Consider the following 21984-nt stretch of genomic DNA (forward strand, 5'->3'; position numbering starts at 1 on the left):
AATGCGCCATTGAAATAAATCAGCCGCTTTCTTATTATTTTATTGTATGTTTTCATAGAAGGAACTGCACAATTCTTTAAGTAGGTACCTGAACAAATGAAGAGTTCAACCCTTCATAGTTTGCATCCATTTCATATCTAATGGCTTTAACTTTTTTAAGTTTCATATTAGTGGCAGTTTTCCAATAATGTAAATGGTTAATTTCGAAACTAGGGTAGCGTAAATCAAGTTTTTAACAAAGTTGCCTGTGTCAAAAAACAAATAAATATCTGACATCACTGAATGACAGCCAATGTCAGAATGTAAAATACAAACAATATGGCGGGAATAATTTTATAACTTCCATCGGGAGCTGTTCTGTTTTTTTTTTGCGGAAAAGTTAAAATATTCTAAAGAGATATACAAAAAAAATTACATAAACCATGGCAGACACAGATTTAGCAGACCTGAGAAAACAATGCATTACAAGTTTGTATTTATGTACTGACAATGTATCAAAATATTTAGATAGTGAAAAGGAAGCGGAATTTGATAAACTTAAGAAATGTGTTCAACAATATTGTACTTTAGAAGCTCAGCAGGATGTTACCATCGAAGCAATGGAGAAAGCTAAGGTAAATACAAGTATTTTAAGGTTATGTTTTAGTTGGCGTCTTTCTGAGCTATAGTCTGTTTACTTTCGTAAAGTATACGTGACAAACAACCGATATTATCCTCTCCTTTTAAATTACAGAATCATAAGAATTTTTCTACCAGATATTAGAATAATAATATTGAAGGTACCTACCTGGTCTCGCAATTTTACGATTACCTTCTTGATTTCAGCGTGAGACTGACACATCTAACGTGGACACACTAGAGGAGAGATTTCAATCACATTTAAGTACTTTAGTAGGCAAACGCTTGAGGGTTGACAAGCATCCTTACATGATTGAGTTCACCAAGAGATTTGAGAAGGGCCTGGAAGCTGCCAAACGTAAGTTACAATAACAATATCTTAACTTTACATCACATTTGTAAACTTAACATCACTAGAATGAAGATTGAGACAGATTTTGTTTTATTTACAGATAACTTGGATGAGTCTGAGTTAGCAATAACAGAGTCACAGGATCAGTATGTAAGTATATATTTAATTGTTTGCCACAATTATGAATTCAAAACAAAGCTAATTGATGTAGAAGTACTGTGAGATTTTCATATTTGATCAAAATCATCTTGCAAAGTAAAATAGACCGAGTAAACATTTTCTATCAATACTCAGTGTTCTGATTGATGTATTTTATATCTCTTTCATTTTCAGTTGGATCCAATAACAAAGAGACCTATAGCGGATCCTGTGAAGAATACAGTATGTGGACATGTCTATGAAAGGGAATCAATCATGAATTTGATTAAAACTAAAAGTAGAACCAAGTGTCCAGGTAAGACCATTTAATATTTATTTAGAACTATTTTTCTTAACCTCCTTTGTTATGATGGATTTTGTTATTTGATTTTGAATAATAAAATTTTGCAGGTATAAAATATAAACACTAAAATTGTATATTTCTTCTACTTACCATTTCAATACTATCGTCTTTTTAAGCTCCATATATTATTTTTCCTATGTCTTTAACAAGGTATAATAAGTATGTATTTCTTTAACATCAAAATTGATATTTTCTCTATTGTAGTTGCTGGCTGTGGCAATAGAGCTCCAGTTGTGGCCAATCAGTTAGTGTCAGATGAAGAGCTTATGTTCCGAATGACTATCACAAAGCACTCAACCATGATACAAGAGAGGACTATCACAAACCTGGATGATACTACTGGATAATTAGCTATTTAAAATATAAGTCTGATATGCAACATAAAATTAATGTTATAGGTATAGTATAGATGAGCCAGTTTAGATCTGGAAATAAAACGAGTAGCCCAAGATCAATGAGTTTGTTGCATTTATAAATTTTTAAATGACGGCGCCTATTTCTAGTTCTTTGTAAGTTGTAAATGTGATCACATCAATTCCTGGCAAGCATGGCAATTTCTGGAAATGAACAAATATATACCATTTTTTGACCTGGATTCTATGCTTGGAGAAATTACCGTCATAAAATGCTGTTAACTTGACTAGTTATTTATTTAGGTTCTTTTTTTCGCATATTATGATTGTTTTTTTTTGCAAGACACTGATCTATACATTAAGATGAAAAAACCTAATATTTGTGTAAATAATAATAAAAAATATATAATACAATATGTACTATTTATTTTTAACCTTTAAGGTCATAGCTCATTAGAGCCACGTGGCTTCCCGTAGTACCTATGGTCACTGGTTGATGCGACTTTTAAGTGTCCACACTCAGACCACTTGCCAACAACGAGTGAACGCCCTGCGACGCCTGGTGGTCTGACAGTTCTAATGGGCTGAGACCTTAAGCTGCTGGTGCTCAAGTGCGCATTGGGGTGGCTGGACTGACAGCCTCCCTAGGCTATACTACTCACAATGGATCTTTCTTATAACTAAAGGAACAAATTGTAATTAAATAACACATACATGTAGAATATAATGTATTTTAGCGAAAATCTATTAATATCTATAACAATGCATTTTGTTATTCACTATGTTTATCATCAAGACAAAACCACTAAATACAACAATTACCGAAACAATAAATACTTAAGTTCTGATTAAAATGTTAGTAAATAAAGAAATCCATACTACCAAAGTACAAAATACAATAATTGATTCATAAAAACTTATTTTACCTTTGACACATGCAGAAGAATTAAAAAACTAAACGAGACGAAAATCTCGATGATAACATACTGATAACAATCATTAATAATATTGGTCCATAAAACTATATCAATAAAAGTGCATCAACAAGATTAATGTTTAACACTAATAAACTATCAAGCTCAATATGCTAAGATTTAAAATCGACCAGAAATTTAAATCAACATGTTCCATGAATAGGCATTTAGGCCTTGGTTTCAAATTCCTTCGAAAACAGCAACAAAAGCTGCAGCAAACACTAGATGGTGCGGTTGTTGGAGCTACAGGGCCTTTGTTTTGACTGTGCCAACATTGTAATACTGCGAATATGGGATTTTGAGTTGATAGTCTACCAAAAATCTGTGATACCAACCGTAATGAGCGATGGCATCGCTTTATTTATCATCGCAAATTTTTGATCTACCTTGCAAATAGTGGCAAGTCTGGTTAATATGACTAACTTGGACATTTGAGGATAAATGTGTATGCCTACACTCAATTTAAAGGTACACATTTGCCAGTTCAACAATACCTACTTTGCAAGACGGTATTAATTGAAAAAAAAAAAAGTATTGCAATAAGATTTTTTAAGAATTTTCTGGCCGAACTAAGTAGGTACAATCAATTACCGAACTACTTCATATCACACTGAATATGGCGTGTGTTTCAGTAGAAAACTTAGAAATCAACACTTTTATATAAAATTAAGGTATTTGTTGTATTCCTATTACAAACAACCCATTGCTCACAGTCGCAAGGTAATAAAATAGGCCTCAACCGACAGAGGCTTGAAAAGTTAAAGCGGTTATGTCCTAGTCTATGGCAGTTATGGCGTAGCCCATAAAAACTGAAGTAGTGTTGCCAGATAAGGTAAAGTATTCGTTTTAATAATAAGTACATTTTTGTATACATATACATATTTGTAAAATGGTGATACATAGATCTTTTCAAATTCATACCACAAAAAAAAAATATTACAGCTTATCTCTAAAAACATGATTTGACAATAATTGAACTATTTAGAAAATTGACCTAAAAATTAAGTTAATTAAAATCTAATCATTTACTAAAAATATTAATCTTAAATTAAGATAATGTCGATATTAACAAATAATACAAAAATGTATAGGTATACATATCAATATTAGCACAGTATATAAAGGTAACAAAACTATTTAATATGAAATAGAAATCCTAAAAAATAATGACAAAAAAGATCTCTATCTGGCTATAAAACAGACGTTTTACATAGAATTGACAAAAATACAAAATGAAAACTAATACATTAGTGAACACACACATTTAGCGTAGTACTAAACATTCTAAGGTATCTAATTGTACACTTTCACAAGTCAAGCGTCAATTCAAACTATTCAATAAGTGCACTATCGGATTATCAAAAATCTTATAATAATAGTGAATAGGTTTTAAGGTAACATGCCTCTAGCGCTTTTTAGGGGACAGATTTTATCATTTTCTTTATTAAATAATTTGAATTTCTCAAATGTATGATAAAGTGTGTCTTAAGTGAAATAACAGCAGGTAGCTATTGACAAATGAATTTGACTAGTGTTAAGTAGTGTTACATAATGAGCTGGCGGCCTACCACCCTCTTCAAAAGTTTTACTTTGCGAAAATAAGACGGCACTCTACTCAGTAGAATGGCGTCCTTGTCTAGCAACTAAAACTTTGTTACTTTACAAAGTGATTGTAGGCCCACCAAAGCTCACAGAGTCGAATAGCTTTTATAAAAGCCAATTTTTCTGGCGCCTAAGTTACAAAATGATTAAGTAGCTGGTAATAACAGATAGGGAAAATCGATTTTGTTTGAGAAGAAATAATATTATTGTATATTTTCGTACAAAAACTTTTATTAAATAAAACAATAATTCTAAAAAGTGATTTAAATTCATGACTCGTGATTAAAAGGAATCATTTTGCGTCATAGGAACAATTTTTAAACATCTAGAGACATGCCCTCGCTAATTTCTATAATGTATATTAAGCAATACTTGCAGACTAAATATTTAAAATTGAAATATTTTTATATAATATACAGTATAATTCACTATGTGAAACTACATTGTACTTTGAGTATTTCATCAGTATTGCTATGTTTTGTATGTGATTAGTTTAATACAACCGTAAATTTCGACTTGGTCAGAAAGCAGTAAGCGTTTAAGTGTTGGTAGTATTGTGAATCCTGTTACATGTTACGGCCTCCAGTTGGGCATAACTCGTTTTAGTTTATTGTTAACTTTAATGTTTCTCTCGCGGAACTTTTACAAGCATTCAAATAATCTGAAATCCGATCAGAAGGTCACCCAGAAGAACAAAAATTTTGGACCACAAAAATGGTTATAAGGAAACTAGACGCGCGGTAGCGTATCAAGCCAAGTTCAAGTATTTATATTTAGTTGTTTTCTTTGAATATATTTTAGCTTAATAACTTTCCAACCAAGTCTACAAGCAAGCTATCATAGATTAAATCAATAACATTGACAGTATAAAAAGGCAGAGTTCAAAAGTTTGGAATGTAAAAATTCGAGGAAATCGCAAAAATAATTGTTTTATATAAGAAAATACGCTTAAACGTTACACAGTAATGTTTAAATGCACAAAAATCTAGCGTTTACCGAAATAGAGAGTTAAAACTATGACTAGAGAGAGATAAAAAAGCTTAAAGTATTTAAAATTACTAACTATTTAGGTGATGCCTTTACTTGTAATAGTTGACTTGATTTTTAGAATGTTCATTTCATCTATTACTCAATATTATCAGCCAGCTATTTCTATATCTATAGGATGACTATCTGACCTCAACAAACCCATGTAAATGGATAATTCAGTATCTCACAGTGATTGGTTATTAACCAAATACCTGGTCAATATTAATATTCATGGGTAACACTTAAGCCAAGCTCTATAAATATTTCATTTCTAGTAATAAGTAACGTCAACTTATTAAAAACATCACCTAAATTAATCAAGAATATTATTAAAATAAAACTAGCGTCAATAACAATTTTTAACTTAAATATAATTTTATCATGATTATCACACATGCAATATACTAAGAATTGATTAAATAATTGCTCAAAAATTATAAAGTCTCCAAACGACGACCTTTTTTTATAAGGCTGCGGTCAAAGTATAGATTGTCCTTCGTAATTAATGTTTTTGCTTTACCCTTATAATTTTGGCCAAATGGAGCCTTTTTGACGAAACCATGTAACTAAATATACTTTTAGCTATTATTTTTTTGCAGGTACATTTTCTGCTACTGAATTTGTTGAACACATGTTTGACCGCAGACCCTTACTTGTAAATAAATTTCAAATAATAATTGATAAGAATTGTTGAAAAATATATGTAAGGATTGCTAAACAATTCGAGCCAGTTCCCCATACATCTCAAAACATTTTTCATGTTATTACTTTGCCTAATGGTTTTAATTGAAAAAAAAAAAAAAAAACAAAAAAGGAACTGGTAAATAATTGGAATAATTAAAAATAATTTCAATTATTAATCACCATTTCCGTTTTGCGATATTGCAGACATTATCCCACCGATACAAGCCTTCAAGTCGTCACTCAGATCGTTTCTAGATTCAGAAAACTTCTTCAAACTTTCATGAACCTTTGCTTCCTTGTAATCAAACGCAACCTTATTGTGTTTAGATGTTATATCCAAAAATGCGAGTAAATTCTCAGCTACCTCGACTGGCATTTTGGCACAATTGGTGTCTATTAATATTGTTACGTGCTTACCGATTTCCGACTTTATTAACTGGGCGATAAAGTTCTTTTCGTAGTCGAAGTCGGTTTGGGCGTCGGGCGATAGTTTCTTGAGCGATTCTATTGCGAGTAGGGTAAGGGCGAGGATAGCTTCATTCTGCATGAGAGCGTGAGACGCGACCAGCATGTTCACTAGACTTGATATGCAGCCGTCAACCTAAAACGATATCGTAATTTGATTATTGTAAAGCATGGGGAAAGGTGAAAGTGTCCAGATTTGGAGGACGATTGAGGTGGAGGGAATACAGAGGGTGGTGTATGGGGGAAAGTGTAGGAGTCCTTAATGTGGATATCTTTTGCAGTAGTATCCGCACGAGTGTACTGCCTGCGCCTGACAGGCAGTAGCTGATTACTGTAAAAACACCATGGCGACCAAGGAAGGTGAGGAACGCGTGAGGAAATCATCAAGCGATATCCTAGCGCGCCGCAGGCATCCCAGGCGGCAACAACGAAACGACCTACGGTCATCGTAAGGTCGGGCTTGCGGTTGGCGGCGGGAAGTGGCGGGGAGGGCACCCCCTCCCCGTCACTTCACTTGCTCTCGTCACTCGTGTCACTTGATCAGCTAGCAGGCCAAGAAGGAGACGGGCGCATCGTCCTGCGCACCCGTTCTTATGAAGAGTGAGGCGAGGGCTTTTTACACCTATCCCTTGGGAAGGAGTCCAAAGAACTAGAGCTAGCCAGAGTCACGCGGAGTATGCGCAAGCGACCCAGTGACTGTGGCTTTAACAGTAGAAGGGGCCCGGGGTGTTTATAGTCGGTGGGATTCCTACATATAAAAGTTAATGACTTCAACCCACGTCGAGGGCACGGCGTGGGTTGAAGTCATTAGCTTTTCACTCAAGAAAAAACAGTACCTGCACGAGCTGCCCCCAGTGCGGCTGGTCCCGCAGCTGGCGCGCGGCCCAGGCCAGCAGGCGCGGCGCCTCGCCCGCCGCGCCCGCGAACTGCGGCGCGTGCCCCCAGCGCGCCGCCGCCGCCAGCGCCGCCGCGTGCTGCGCCAGCTGCCGCGCCACGCTCTCTGCGGGACCGGCGCCCAGGGGTTAGGGACGCCGAGTGTTACATATCTACGGAGCTATCCTACACGCACTCACAATCATCTCTCGGGCCTATACTGCTATTTTAACTGTCATTTAAATGGATATGGCATAGTTGAAAAGTCACAAAATTAATGTGATCAAAGTACGATGGGCATTCGATAATTGCAATTGCAATCATTCATCAATTGTAAATAGTGGAATGAACATGATCGTAGGGTGTTTTATATCGGTGCAAAACTTGTATTCAGTAAGTCGTTCTTTCATTGTAAGATAAAATTATCACCCTTCACGGGACTAAAAAAAAACTAAAGTACTACACATAAGATTGTATCACACGAGAGAATTGACTAAATTAGAATCTTTTGCAGTCTAAACTCTTCAGTTTTACAAGAACAAGAAATACCAAAAAATGGTTTCTTTTTTCATTCATACCTTGACCATCCACCAGCATCCGAATCGCTGCTAACAATTTATAAGCGACGTGATGGTCTTCAACCCTTGGCAATGCATTCAACAATATCGGGGCAGCCCTACCCTGGGCCGCCGCCATTCTCTTATTAGCCACTGGGACCGTCAAGTTGCGAAGAGCCGAAAGCACCGCGTGTTGGATTTTAGTCACTGTCACTGAGTCAATAAGGTGCATCGCATCTGGTTCCTTTTGCATTTTAACGGCGAAACTGTGGTAGATCTCGAATATGTCTGGAAGAGTTAATAAAGTGGTTGCTTAGAATAATGTTTAATGTCACATACTTAAAAAAAAAAACATAATCATGAAATATAATTTGTATAGATGTCAGTTGTCTTACCAAGTAGCTTATCAAAGATCTTGTCTTGCATCATCTGAATGCAGTAATCATCTTGCCTGGCAAAGTTCCCTATTGCCAGTACTGCGGTGGTCAATAGATGGTAATTGGGAGAGTTCAACCACTTCACCATGGTCACATACACCTCCCCAACACCATTGTTATACAGGATGTGCATTGCTTCATCTGAGACAAGGACAGAGGTATTTGTTCAATTCAATGCAATAGATTATTTACTGTGGATCATAGGTTTATAGTAGTTTCTACCAATACAGATCTTAAATAATTAAACAGATCTGAGAACTGTTATGTCAAAAAAATAATTTATACTTAATACATCAAGAAATGTATTTGAGTATGTTGGTAATTTGGAATATTTAATTTAATTGCCTAACAGGAAAAAATCATATAATATTATATTAAAATGAATAAAATATATAGTGAATTATTTATTTTGTTTTGTGTAGGAATAATTACTAGATCCTAGATGACTCACATTCTTAAAAAGCAATATCAAATAGTGATATAACTCATAAAGAATCTTGACTCATCCTTGTGTATATCAAAGTAGGTATGAATCAAATGCAGCCAGGTTTACCACCAACTTACCCCCAGTTAGGATCATGATGACCAGATCACAGGCCTGTTTCATGATGGCTTCCACTTCAGTGTCATCTGCATTCAGCTCTCCAGAGTTGTATCTATTAACCAACTGTTCTAAACGAGAACAGACAAGTTGGACCCCTCCTTCATTGGCTAACAAGGTCTTTACTGTATCTGTAAATGAAAAAGGTTTTATGTTTAAAAGTTACTTGAACTTTATTTTTGAATTATTGAGTATTGAGAGTTTTGAAGTATAGAGAACATTGAGTAAACATCCATGATGATTGATTGTAGCATGAGCTTATATAGGTTTTCTACTCTATTACACAAAAGAGTTTTCTAACCGGGAGTTCAAACAGTAGCTGAGTTTAATGCATCAGCTTTGCTATATTAATACAAATTGGAAAGAAGTTTGTCTTGCTATTTATTAATCTTATGCTATCATGGCTGAACCAACATTACATATTAAGAAGTGTGCTACAGTATGCCATTAGCTGACTGAGTAAGCAAACAAAATTAGTCCTGGGTTTTCATTGACTTACCATGTTCAGCCTGTGCATGTAAATGATCTAGACACAACTCTGATATCTCAACATTAGATGTATCTTTGAGCACCTTCAAAACAGTTTTATTGACAGTATCATTATATAGAAACTCAGGTGTATTATCATTTATAACACTCAATATTAATAGACAAGTTGATACGGTCTCATCATCAAAATCTTCTTTCTTGAGTTCCATAGACAATATAGTTTGAATCACATCTATTAAACCTCCTTGGACAATTGCATCTGAGAACTCTGACCCTCCTATAGCAAAGTTTAGCAGAGACTTGCTTGTGAGTAATTGAATCTCATTCAACTTCATGTTTATGCTTCTCTGGAGAAGTTTTATGAGGACTGGGACCCCTTCTAGTTTGATAATGGTTTGTCTAGCTGTGTCACAATCACAACACAAGTTGCCGAGAGCTCTGCAGCATTGTTTAACCAGCTCAACATTATCAGAAGTAGTATCCTTCTTTAATATGTTTAGAATGGGGCTAATTATGTCCTCATTAGCATAAGTCTCCCGTTTTTCTTCACATTTTACAAGCTCAGAGATAGCTTGTATGCTCAGCAATACTATATCAATATCACTGCTATTTACTAAAGATTTTATGCAGGAAGAAACGTCATATTCGTAATCTTTCCCGGTTTTGATAATATCGTTCAGTTTTGCTTTTAATTCGTTGATGTTGGTAATGTTTTGAATGACCAAAGTCTCGAATGAAGTAGATTTCTTTGCAGAAGAGCCTAAAATTGTAAAATGAATTAATAACAATTAAGTGTTACACTGTACGTACAAAAGCCGATAAGTTATGCGATCTCTTACCGTCCATTGTGAAGGTTCAATGAAAGTTTAGTGGAGGAGATCAAACGTAGCAGAGAGTTAACTTTATTGAATTACTGTCTTTTTATTATACATAATTTAATTTATTGAAATAATACAGAAAAACACAAAGCAAGTACTTAGAGGTTGACAGAACAATCTAATCAATCGAAAACTGTCAACGTCAGTTGCGTTATGTTATTGCAAAGTTTAACAAAGCCGTTTATTTATACATTTTGAACCTTTCGTTGAAGTTCCTTGCTTAGAATATGTCTAAGCTCAAAAAATACGTATCCTCAATATATTTATTTCTTTATTATATATTTATTCTTCATACAAAAGAAAAAGAAAATAAAGCAAAGAGTTTGATTTGGAAGTATTTTTTAATTTTCCAACTACGGTACCGTTAACAGAATAGTTATTAGAAACCATAATTTAAAGCAGTCACGGAAGCAAATAAATCCCGCATTTGGGTTGATGAATGTTCAACTAATAAAAGGCAGGTATCTTGCGTTTGCCTTTTTAAACCGAAATAATTTTAATAATCAGGTTTTATAATTTAGATAATGAAATAATGAGGCAATAATTTTGAATATTTACACGAGACCTGTCTTTTTTTATTTCTAATTAGAAAAGTCACGCTCGTGTGAAGAAAATGAATAAAAGTTAATAATGCATTTGAAATTAGGCTATAAAACCATTAACTATTGTGCGGCCTTGGCGAAAAAATTATATAACTGCCATATGGTGGAGTAATGTAGGAAAATCTATAAAAAACTCGTAAAATACCACAGGGCGTATTGGTCGTATAAAATACCACAGACGCACAATAATTTACAATGAGTTCATGTTTTCACCATAAATAAATCAAGCCTCATTTTTCATACACCGTTAGAAAGAGTTGTTTATTATGAGATTAACGGCGGATTTATTCATCGCGTTGTGCTGTGTGATGCCTCTAGTTAGTTCAAAGTATGCATATCCTAACAAAAAACCGATACAAAGAACCGGAGCTAAGAAACCAATGTAAGTTTACTCTTGTTTTTTATGACTAGATGGCTTGTAAGGATCGACTTATTAAAAATTTACGTTATAAATACTTTTTTCAACAACTGACTGCGAAGCCTAATTAATTTTAATTTCGGATATCCATAGGATACAGGTAGAACCTTCGTTCATCAATACTTTTCTTCACAGCCTTAGAACGAATGTTTTTGATCCCGACCGGGTGGCCTTCCCTCAGCCTTTACCTACGCCACCTGATCGGTTTATATTTTCACCTTACAAGTCGATATACCAAGGCCTACGGTACGAGAATGATACAAGAGTCTTCCGAAAGCGGTTTGAACACGATGCGATGATAGCTGGGCAGCAGGTGGTCTGTCAAGGAATATTCGATTGCATAGTAAGTGTTTAAATTTGTTCGTTCTTTTCGTATCCGCTCCTGCCAAAGAAAGAGCAAAGGCGCTTGCTGCACTTTCTGCACCTAAAATACAATTTATTGAGAGCCTAGTTAATTGAATAAATTAAAGTCGGATGTTATTTTACTATTTTAAGCAATTACCAAGTAAGCTATCCAATATCTAATTATTTTACTCCTATAAAATTCAAGCATAAGGTGCTAAATGACTTGCCGATTATTCTTTATCTGCTGAAAATCTTTGAGCTGTAGTTATACTTACAATCTAGTTTTAATCTGAATTACACTTCAAGCAAATTAAGACACCTCTATTTACCATTAGATCTCACACATAGCAATAGAGTCTACAGAAGCAATTCCCGTGCTGCTGAGAGGGGGCGCCGGCTACAGGCACTTTACGGCAGTTATCAAAGCGAAGCCAAGTCGCGAACTAAAGGGCCAAGTCAGAGTCTACTGTAGAAGCAACTACGAACCAGCAGAAACAGACGTGGGACGGAGTGGGGCAGCGACCAAAAGAAGGTTCTATTTCGGAGACAAGTTACAAGATGAGAATTGGGATGACGACGACAATATTTAGCATGAATTCTCCGTAGGTAAAATCGCCGTTTAATGGTTTAATTGAAATTTACGTAAGCAACTTCATCCGGCTAGCCTTTACCTTGGGCCACGGAAAAGAAACATGTTGGGCAAAGTCAGAAAGCATTAAGGGTCACGGGTTATGTAATATTTATTAGATTATCTAATATAATATATTTTATTATCTAATATAATATATCTATAATGTAATATTTATCTATATTTTCAAATTTAATCTAATTGCCTTTCATTCAACGGCCATGGTAAATAGCAGAATTGGGGACGCTGTCATTATGGAAGCCAGATGCACTTTGAAGATGCAACTTAATAGGCGAAACGAAATCTTACTTCCATCATGGCTTTAAGAGTTTGTTGTAAAGATGCTTAAACAGTTATCTGAGAAGAGGAGCGAACAAAAGAAACTTCAATCAGTTTCAGGTCCATCGTATTAGTGCCAATTTATTATAAAATCGCTATAATTGAAAACTACTGAATTGTCTAAGTCTCGAATTTTGACCGCGAAAACAGGTTGTCATGGTCAAAATTCGATAAACATTTAGGGATTTGTCTATGGCTTGTATATCTCTCTCTAAGTAGTTTTTAAGAAAATAAAATGTTTGTTTTAACACATTTTTTGTCAAACTATAATGTTTTTTATTTAATTTCTCATTTATTTACGAAAATGTCAATCAAATACCTACTCTATGATTTTTATTTTCCTTAACTATACCTATTAAATTATATCCGGCGGAGTTTAAACAGCGCTGTGATACTACCATTTTCTTTTTCTACTCTTATTGATGTTTGCAACATTGGCCTGGACAAGAGAAAAACCAGGGTCAATCAACCATCTATAAATGTAAAATTGCTAACTCTCTGACAGCAATAGCAGACGAAGGTTTAAATTCTTATGTTTCAAAGCTGGATGGTGGCAAGGACTCACAGACTAAGGAATATATTGGGATGGTTGGCAGGTGGAATTAGACTCAAAAAAGAAAAGGCAGCATCTAAGCGGTATAAATTACCTAATAACTCAAAGAAAATGTCTCAGATGGTTCGAACATGTGAAATGGGAAAGTAAGCTCCACGTCGCTGTGTCGTCAGGCTTGAACTGGATCTGCCTGAAGAAACGAAAAGAAAAGACCGCCCTTTTTTTTACTCGGGGAAATCCTCATGGACTTTCTCCGCGTTGAGACCATAGGATCGCCTATGCAAACTACCGCTATCCCAAGCAGGGTCGCTCCTTACTGGAACCGCAACTTTTAATAGGAGTAAGTCTTAATTAGGCACGCAGAAGCACCACACGCCGCCTTTCAGTAAGTAAAGACCGCCCTGCGCTAACCTCTTAGGTTCGCGGTGAAAATACAAAGAGGATCCCACCCATTTGCCTGGGAAAACAACCCAAGATATATTAACAGAAAAACGAGAGAAAGAGGACGGCCTGTGGTCTATTATACTATTTATCTCTCAGCAACCTAGACGTAACAGTGTTATCAAAAAATGTTTATTGTTTAATAACATTTTACGCAATATTATGTAAACTATTGGGTTAACATAATATTTTATCAGCGTCAGTTCATTCACACGTCTGATATTTTATGACGTTTATAAGTTGCATTTTTTTTAACGTCTTTTATAGTTTTATGTAACATATTTTTATTTGAAGGTTAATGTTGTAACCAACCACTTTCAAAAAAAATTCGGAAATTTGGTACATTATTTACTTGGTTAATTTACAGAGAATCATTCAAATAGGTAGGTATTCTATTGTCATAAGAATAATGAGTGTTAAAAATAGTCTCAAAACAAAAAAACAATAGTACCTAGATGTTTTTCAAGATGCCAACGTTGATTTTTGGTGTAAAAAAATCGACAAATGATGCCAAAACACACATAAATACTCCGGAATTACTTTAAATGTCTTTCGCTTCTTCCTCGCTAATTTGTTTTCTAATTCTCGTCAGTGCTCATTTGATGAGGAGGATAAGTTCGAAACAGGCTCCGTGCTTGAGGTTCCGTAAAATTATAAGAAAACTAAGAAGAATTTTCAATGAAATAAGCGTATAAGATTGACTAAACAATCCAGCTTCTGTGCGGTTTAAATGTTGTCTCTCTCATAATCATAATGGGATTCCCTATATTTTACCATGTTCCATTTGAATTTTTCGCTCCCCTTAAATGAGATTTAAAGAATGGAAAAGTATTTCTGTAAAAAAAATGACTATGATTCCCTTGCCCTTATCAAAATTATTCTATTTGGGGTCGGCGCAACATGTCTATCTGATGTCATCTCACAAGAAACACTCTTTGAAGCGTCTTTTACACAATCCATCCAACGTTTCTTTGGTCGTTCTTTTCCCCTATATACATCCACATCCATGCTCAACGCTTCCTTACCAATCAGAATTTTTGAAGACTATCTGAGGAACCCTACTCTAAGAGTGATAAAGTTGTAGCTAATGGGAATTGGCGTCGCATGTCACGTATGTAGACGAGAATAGACATTTATATAAAACTAGGTGTCGCCGACGCCGCTTTGCCAATAATTGGGGTAAGGCTTAAGACATTTATGCTAAACGTTCTGAGAAGTATTACGAGTCTCCAATTAATTAGTTTGTCGTGTTTAGTAATAGATATCGAATGTTTTTATTTGTATTATCTTGTAAAGGCAATTTTGGGTGGGAACTTTAGCTATGCATTGCGAATATACGAAGAGTAAATGCTGTCCTCTCGAAAGAAGTCTTGGATCAGTATTGATACTTTTTTAGACAAGTGTTACCATAATATAAACAGCTTTCTTTTTGTTGAAAACAATCTAATTTCTAGTTACGATGTTTGAAGATGCTCTTTAATTTCAGAGCCAACCGTTCGGTGAGTTAATATCTACCAACAGCTACCGACAGCGAAGGTAATTAATAGATACCCAATCACTTCAAGCATATCTGACACACCGCTGTACTATTCAAACAATTTTATCTTTACTAACTTATACTCAAAACATTATAAACATATTACATTTCATCCTTTAACACCCAAATTGAAGAAAAAATATTTTGCTGAATGACTGATGATGTATTTTGCTAATTTTGTTATTTTATCTGCAGCATAACACTGTTATGTCACTGTTATGTTTTAAGTGATAATTTATGTTTTCGTTTAAAACCTAAAAAGTGGAGCTGGAAAAATTAATCAGAGGGGTATACTCAAGTAGTAACTAACTATAGGCTGACATAATAATACCTATGTTTTTCTACGTCTGCACTGGAATGTCAAAGTATTCTGAAAGGACTAGAAATAAATGAAAAATTTGAAGTACCACAATTGTACGCCTATTTATATTGTATTTATTCGTATCATCGATGTTAATAAGCCTGCGGTATATATTACTTATTGGTCGCGTTGGGCGACGCGTCCAAGTGGCTTGGAGTAAACAATTAATAGTATTTGGTTCCCGCGGGCTCGAAGCGGTTTTAACTAACGTGCCTCACATACAGCGGGATTCATTTCTGTTAATTTTGTTAAAGACAGACTTAATAAAAATACTGATATTTTTGGTAGAGATATTTTATTAGACTAGATTTAATTCAAGAAGAATCGGAAAGATATTAATCTTGTGCAGCGTGACAATAGAAAGATTTTGTACAATTTCGTAATGAAAGGGTAAAAACAGAACCAATTTCCGGACATGGTTTAAAAATAAATCTCCCGCGTCGTGTCAGACCGTTTGTCACCAGGCTGTATCTTACGAACCATGATAGCTAGACAGTAGACCAATAGTGTATTTCGGTTGATTAATCCCTGAAATTATTTGTCAAATGTTTTAATCTAATTTCGCCTCTTTGTAAATCGGTTATATTTTACTGGAATTATAGTAAGCTACACCCACTGCCTACCCAACACGATACACTTAACTGAGTCCCTGTAAGGTTTATCCAGTCTAAAAAGTGACAAAAACCACAGCCTGTGTATAAGAATGACTCCCGTAGTTATTAAGAAGGCGCACAACTATCAGACACAATGTCAGTCGGTTAGTGCACCACCCGCGAGTGTTTTGTTATTTTTTATCAAAATTATTATTTATTTATTATTATTTTAGTTTTGTATTGTTGTGAAAGTGAGGAATAATGTATCTGTGTGGGATTTCTGACTTCTTTCGGAGACGACGCCCGAATATTGAGAGGGTGAGTTTTAAAGGTCTTTTTTGGTTTTAATGTGAAACAAAACTTTAATTTTTATGGTGTTGCTCTGTTCTATTTTATTATTGATTGGTTTGTCATGACGTCTTTTTTGTACCACTCAAAAAGTATTTTTTAAACGATGTATTTTTGCCGAGATTTTGGTGTGGGTACCTAGGTATGAAAAAATAATCTGAATTTAAAGAAATGCTTAAGTAAAATTCGTGCACCTTAGTGTTTCTAATTTGAAAATACATTCAAAGCAAAGTTATTAAAAAGTACCTTTAATTTGAAGGTAATATAAGTTTTCTTCTTAAATGTCAAAATTGTAGGGTAGTCGACATCAACATCTTTGAAGTGTTTACCAACCAAATAGTTTGTATCACAAATGTGATGCTCTTCCCTATTACAATTTAAGGAATGTGACCTTTGTCTTACCTTTTATCATAGTTCTTACAGAGGTGAAATTGTATCAAGGTGATTAAGTTAATGCACTCTTGATTAACTGTAATCTTAATATGCTGTTTTGATTACTCATTTGTTATGACATTATTAACTAATAATACATAATCTTGCCTCATTTGTTAATGTTGACAATAATACAGTCTAATAACATCCAACACTACTTATGGCTGTTCAGCTTTATTATTAGGGTGTCAATGAAGAACATGGAGCTAAAACAAATACCTAGACTTTTAACAAGTACTAGCTGTTTCCCGCGACTTTGTCTGCGTCGTTAGAAGATATAAGTTATGATATATCTGCCCTGTTTTTTTTTACTTTTTCTTTTGTATCGCAGCGTGATGGTTTATAGGCTAAAACCTTCCTCAATGAATGGTCTATTCAACACAAAGATTTTTCAATTTGAACCAGTAGTTCCTGAGATTAGTGCGTTCAAACAAACAAACTCTTCAGCTTTATATACTAGTATTAGTATAGAGTATAGATAATCGATTCAAGGAAAATCTCAAAATAGTTGTTTTGAACCTACAAATATAGATGATACTGCAATGTCTACTAAGCTGAAAGCGATGGTTTTTGTTGATTTACTATTACAAAACCTTAGAAGTGTTATTCCAGTACGAGTTTTGAAAAATAAAACCAGATTTATGACAATTTGACACCAAATAGTTGATCAAAGCGTTTAAATAACTAAGTTACATAACTATGTAGTATGAAGATGATTGATAGTCCATTGATGAATGAATACAAGGTCATTTTTTTAGTAGGACTTGTATCATTTGTTGATTCAGTGGCTCATTCTAAACTAGAGCAAAATATTTAGATGAGAAATGATAATCTTAAAATAAAAACAAATGGCCACGTTCTTACTGACAGATTTACTTACTTGTACCGTTTTTGTATTGAGATTAGACCTAATTGACCTCACATAAATATCTGAAAATATTTTGAGCTTTACTGTAGTGCACTTTTACAGAGTAGCTACATTACAGCCAATATAGTAATAATGGCTGTTGCCCTCGGGCCCACCCGCTACGAATCGAAAATGATCCCATGGGAAAATGAGATCGGTATAAAACTATCCTATATGTTAATTATGGTTATAAAGTACATAGTTTCGTCAAAATCCGTTCAGTGGTTTTTGCGTGAAAGCAGAACAAAAATCCATACATCCATACTTACAAATTTTCGCGTTCATAATATTTGTAGGATTATTTATGGGAAAGTATGATTCATCATTCGTCAGGTCTACAAAAAATCTTGTTAAATGCTTCTCGTAAAAAAAAAAACTTATGGACGTACGTATTCTTCCCAATCTTCCTTTCTAAGATATTCTTAGGTCCTTTGATATCAGAAGCCGATCCTCGGTGAATTGTCATTTTACATGTCCGGAAACAGAACAGTATTGTTAGTTGGTCTGAAACCAGTCTGTATAAAATGGGGATGGGATGGGAACGTTTGTCACTACCCCTGTACATCATTCTCAACACAAAGGATGTATCCAGTGGTTCAATCAGACATAAGAGTATAAGATGGCGACGAGGATAATCCCGAATGAGGTAGCGAAATGACGCCATAGATTGGACCCCTGCTTTTGCCCCGCAGTGGGACAGTAATATCAAGAAATAAACCAGGGACTGAAAGGGGGTTACGGTATAAGGTTACGCTACCGGTATAAAATAAGTGTACCTTAAAAAAATAAAAGTAAGGGTATACCGCTATTTAACCTTTATGCGATATCGGTACCGAAAAATATAGCGTTGACAGTTGCGGGACGTGGGCGAGGGGTGCGAGGCACCGAAAAGGGTGGTCAAGGCCAAGGCACGACCGTGCGCACCGGCAACAATCCTGTTTTCTTCGTCTTTCCGTCTCTTTCATACTTTTATTTAGTAACGGCTAGGTACTGCTAGCGAAATATACCTTTTTATATTGGTACCCAAAAATTAAGGTACCGAAATAAAATTAGGTATCCAAATATAGCGGTAACTATTTTTTTTACGGTATGACGTCATACCGTTATTTAAACATACCGTAATTTTCGGGTTATTCAGTCCCTGAAATAAACTACCACTATTTCGCATTTTGGTTAAACTCATTCGTTGTGTATATCTCTATCACTTTATCCATTCGCTGCAATTAGCATTCAGAGTTACTTCGTTTGTCATGTTTCATAACATAAGTTAACATAACGTTCGCAGAAATTTGGCTAGGTTTGCAAAGAACTACCGGCACTTTCTCTCTTACTAACAAATCTCAAACACGTACGGCTGAACCGAACGCTTGAGACTATTCAAAAATTTTGCATGAAAATCTTTAGCGCTTATAAAAAGCTTGTCCTCCAATACTATCGGGAATGTGCACCAAGCCATTATAGTCGTGTAACGAAACCATAGCGCGATTCAGGAGTGAGGTAACAACGCCATCTATTAGCCGCGTATGGAAAGCAGTGCCGGGATTGGGGCGTCAGGTGCGTCTTTTTCATTTTGGTGCCAGCAAATAAACATGAAATAGAAATTTAAGAAGATTTTTAATGTTGAATTTTTAGAATTTCGTTCTTTTTTTATTATTTAGTGGGTTTACTCCCTGATTAACCTGTATCGTAGATACTCACACGACTCTCTTTGTCTGCCCCAATCCTTAGAGTTTTATGATCCGCTTTAATGCAAGTGTTAGTCTATAGCCGTCTGCAATCTATCAATAAACTTAGTTTCATTGTAAACAAATGAAGTTTATCGGTAATTTGATTTATTGCTCTGAATATAATTAAAATTTTAGGTCAACCTGTTTGGTTAAATGTTTCAGGTGTCTTGTAGATCCCACTGCTTTAAACAAAAGGGTGGTCCACACATACCTTTGTATGTCCGACATGGGAATATTAATGGTGATCTTGCTTTCTAGTTTTACTATTGTGCATTTGGGTACAACTCAAACTCAACTTACTTAGCTGTCTAAGTTGCGTGTGTTACTTCCCTCACCCCTGTAGAATTATTCATTCGCTTACACGTCTTTCTATTTTTAATATGACTTTCATTCCTCCTCATTATTAACCGTAATTATAATTTGCGGACCAGGAAAAAAATTTTTTCCATAATAAATACGGCAACTTTTTTATTAAATAATTTATTAATTAAATTATTACTAAGGTATTTAATCCTTGTGTCGCGGGGTATCACAAATATTCAAATCACATGCACAAAGACGCCTAGCTACTCAGGGCAAGCATTCGTGGATCACACCGCAGGATCACACAAATGATTTTTGCCCTGTGTAAGTTTAGCATGGTGAACTCGGCTATCCGTGCAGTCAGTAACATTCGGACTTGCCCTTAAATTTCTATTAGGGAAATTTCGGAACATCTCCAGCACCTAGATGTAAGCTAAAAAAGAAGTTCTTAGCAAACCATTTTTACTTTTTATAATTAACAACCTGTCCTAGGTTACCCTAAGGGTACTTTACGGGTTTCTATCACCTCTGGCTGGAATATTGTGGACCTGAATGAAGATAGTACTTTTGACTTTTACTTACATCGTCGATCGCACATGGAAAGAAGCTGACAATAGAAAACTTTTCAGTTTAAAAACCAGTCATCTCTGCCGTGAGAATTACTATCCACACATTCCTAGATTAAAATCTAATAACGTTTACGTGTATTTTTATCTATGAATCATAATTATAACAGCGTATCCGTTAGTTAAACATACCGTTTACCACACAGCCGTGGTTACAACAAATCAGGAAAATCAACCGTATTTTCTTGAAATAAGAGTGATAAGCATTGTGAATAATTTGCTTGTAATGTCTGTTTGACTTTACCTACATCAATAACTTGGACATTGACATTGATGGGTTCCAATGCTCTCTGAATTTATTTATAATCTTTACTTGTACAAATATTAGTTTAGAAATAGTCGTGGCAATTGGATTTGTATCATCTTGCTGGTGATTCTGAAAGAAATACTGTTTAGCTAGGGTTGCTTCATGCGAGTAAAGCTGCTTTAAGTTCAGAAAAGATAATTGGATGAACACAAAGTATTGTTTATTCTATTCACTTTCAGTAATCATATCACAGTATTAAAATCTATGTATGTTTGAATTTACTATTGAATCTTGAAGTTCTATGTCAAGATCTTTATTGCTTTGCCTTAAGTGTCCCACTGCAGGATAATACAACCCTTAAATTCTTCTGTGCAGTCTGTGGCTTTTTAGTGTTTCGTATCAAAAGGGAAAAACGAAACTCAATTATTTGGACTTCTATGTATACCTGTCCGTCCAACTGTGAGGCCAAGTCGTATCTTATGAACCATAATAGCTAGATAGTTGACATTTTCACAGATGATGTATTTTTATTGCTGCTATACCAACAAAATTAAAACTTACAACAATAAAAATAAAATACACTTTGAGCAACGGTTGGTACAGTTATAAATGACATAGAAGCCGATGTTTTTTTGCAAATTTGCTTTTCCTCAGTCTATTTGTACGAACCCTCAGAATCATCATTCCGACTTACACGTAGCCAGTTTTCATAAATAAATAAAGTATAAGATTTGAGAAACAAGAGCACATACAAGTGCTCATGTTGGTGCATTTCTAAAAGCAGGAATCCTATTGAAACGTTCGTTTCTCTTCGTTCATCGCTACCTCACAGTTGTGAACAAAACAGAGGGGCGTGTAACCAGTGTTAATGTTCCGTTGAAACGATACGTTATAGCAAACGGCGCCGTATTTAGATTGACTAAAATATATAATAAACACAAATACTAAAGTGTAGAGATGTCAACAAACCGCGCTAGCCCGGGAGTGCGCCTCTTGCGGCCGTGCCAAACTTGAGAGTTTTTCGTGTATTTATTTATGTAAATATTCCACTGTTTTAAAGGGGCCTAAGGAGTATACATACCAGCTTGGTCTATACATACCTACATGCTTACGAATAAATAAAATAAATAAATAAAAAATAATTTGTTGTTGTAGGCTTTCTT

At 34.9% G+C, this 21984-nt stretch overlaps 4 protein-coding genes across 5 annotated transcripts in view; 3 read left to right on the forward strand and 1 right to left on the reverse strand.

The window, feature by feature from the left end:
* Positions 1 to 342: 342 nt before the first annotated feature.
* Positions 343 to 2212, forward strand: LOC113495326 (E3 SUMO-protein ligase NSE2-like). Its single transcript, XM_026873997.1, has 5 exons — positions 343 to 614; positions 826 to 976; positions 1071 to 1120; positions 1304 to 1424; positions 1677 to 2212. The coding sequence occupies exons 1-5, from the start codon at positions 423 to 425 to the stop codon at positions 1817 to 1819; spliced, it is 657 nt and encodes a 218-aa protein (XP_026729798.1). The 5' UTR covers positions 343 to 422; the 3' UTR covers positions 1820 to 2212.
* Positions 2213 to 2536: 324 nt separating this feature from the next.
* On the reverse strand, positions 2537 to 10556 carry LOC113495325 (rap1 GTPase-GDP dissociation stimulator 1-A). Its single transcript, XM_026873996.1, has 7 exons — positions 10376 to 10556; positions 9547 to 10296; positions 9011 to 9178; positions 8405 to 8587; positions 8031 to 8297; positions 7416 to 7579; positions 2537 to 6715 (listed from the first exon to the last, which is right to left on the reverse strand). Exons 1-7 carry the CDS (start codon positions 10380 to 10382, stop codon positions 6287 to 6289), a joined length of 1968 nt encoding a protein of 655 aa, XP_026729797.1. The 5' UTR covers positions 10383 to 10556; the 3' UTR covers positions 2537 to 6286.
* Positions 10557 to 10987: 431 nt separating this feature from the next.
* On the forward strand, positions 10988 to 12505 carry LOC113495411. The gene is made up of 3 exons (XM_026874116.1): positions 10988 to 11398; positions 11570 to 11777; positions 12115 to 12505. The coding sequence occupies exons 1-3, from the start codon at positions 11283 to 11285 to the stop codon at positions 12367 to 12369; spliced, it is 579 nt and encodes a 192-aa protein (XP_026729917.1). The 5' UTR covers positions 10988 to 11282; the 3' UTR covers positions 12370 to 12505.
* Positions 12506 to 16457: 3952 nt separating this feature from the next.
* LOC113495329 (uncharacterized protein ZK1073.1) overlaps positions 16458 to 21984 on the forward strand; it is a 36818-nt gene continuing 31291 nt past the window's right edge. For both annotated transcript variants that reach the window (XM_026874009.1, XM_026874010.1), the window contains exon 1: positions 16458 to 16549. In XM_026874009.1, coding sequence (XP_026729810.1) covers positions 16493 to 16549 — 57 coding nt within the window. In that variant the 5' untranslated portion in view covers positions 16458 to 16492. The remainder of the gene's footprint in view (positions 16550 to 21984) is intronic.

This window comes from Trichoplusia ni, chromosome 6 (assembly GCF_003590095.1).
Source record: "Trichoplusia ni isolate ovarian cell line Hi5 chromosome 6, tn1, whole genome shotgun sequence".
Lineage (NCBI taxonomy): Eukaryota > Metazoa > Arthropoda > Insecta > Lepidoptera > Noctuidae > Trichoplusia > Trichoplusia ni.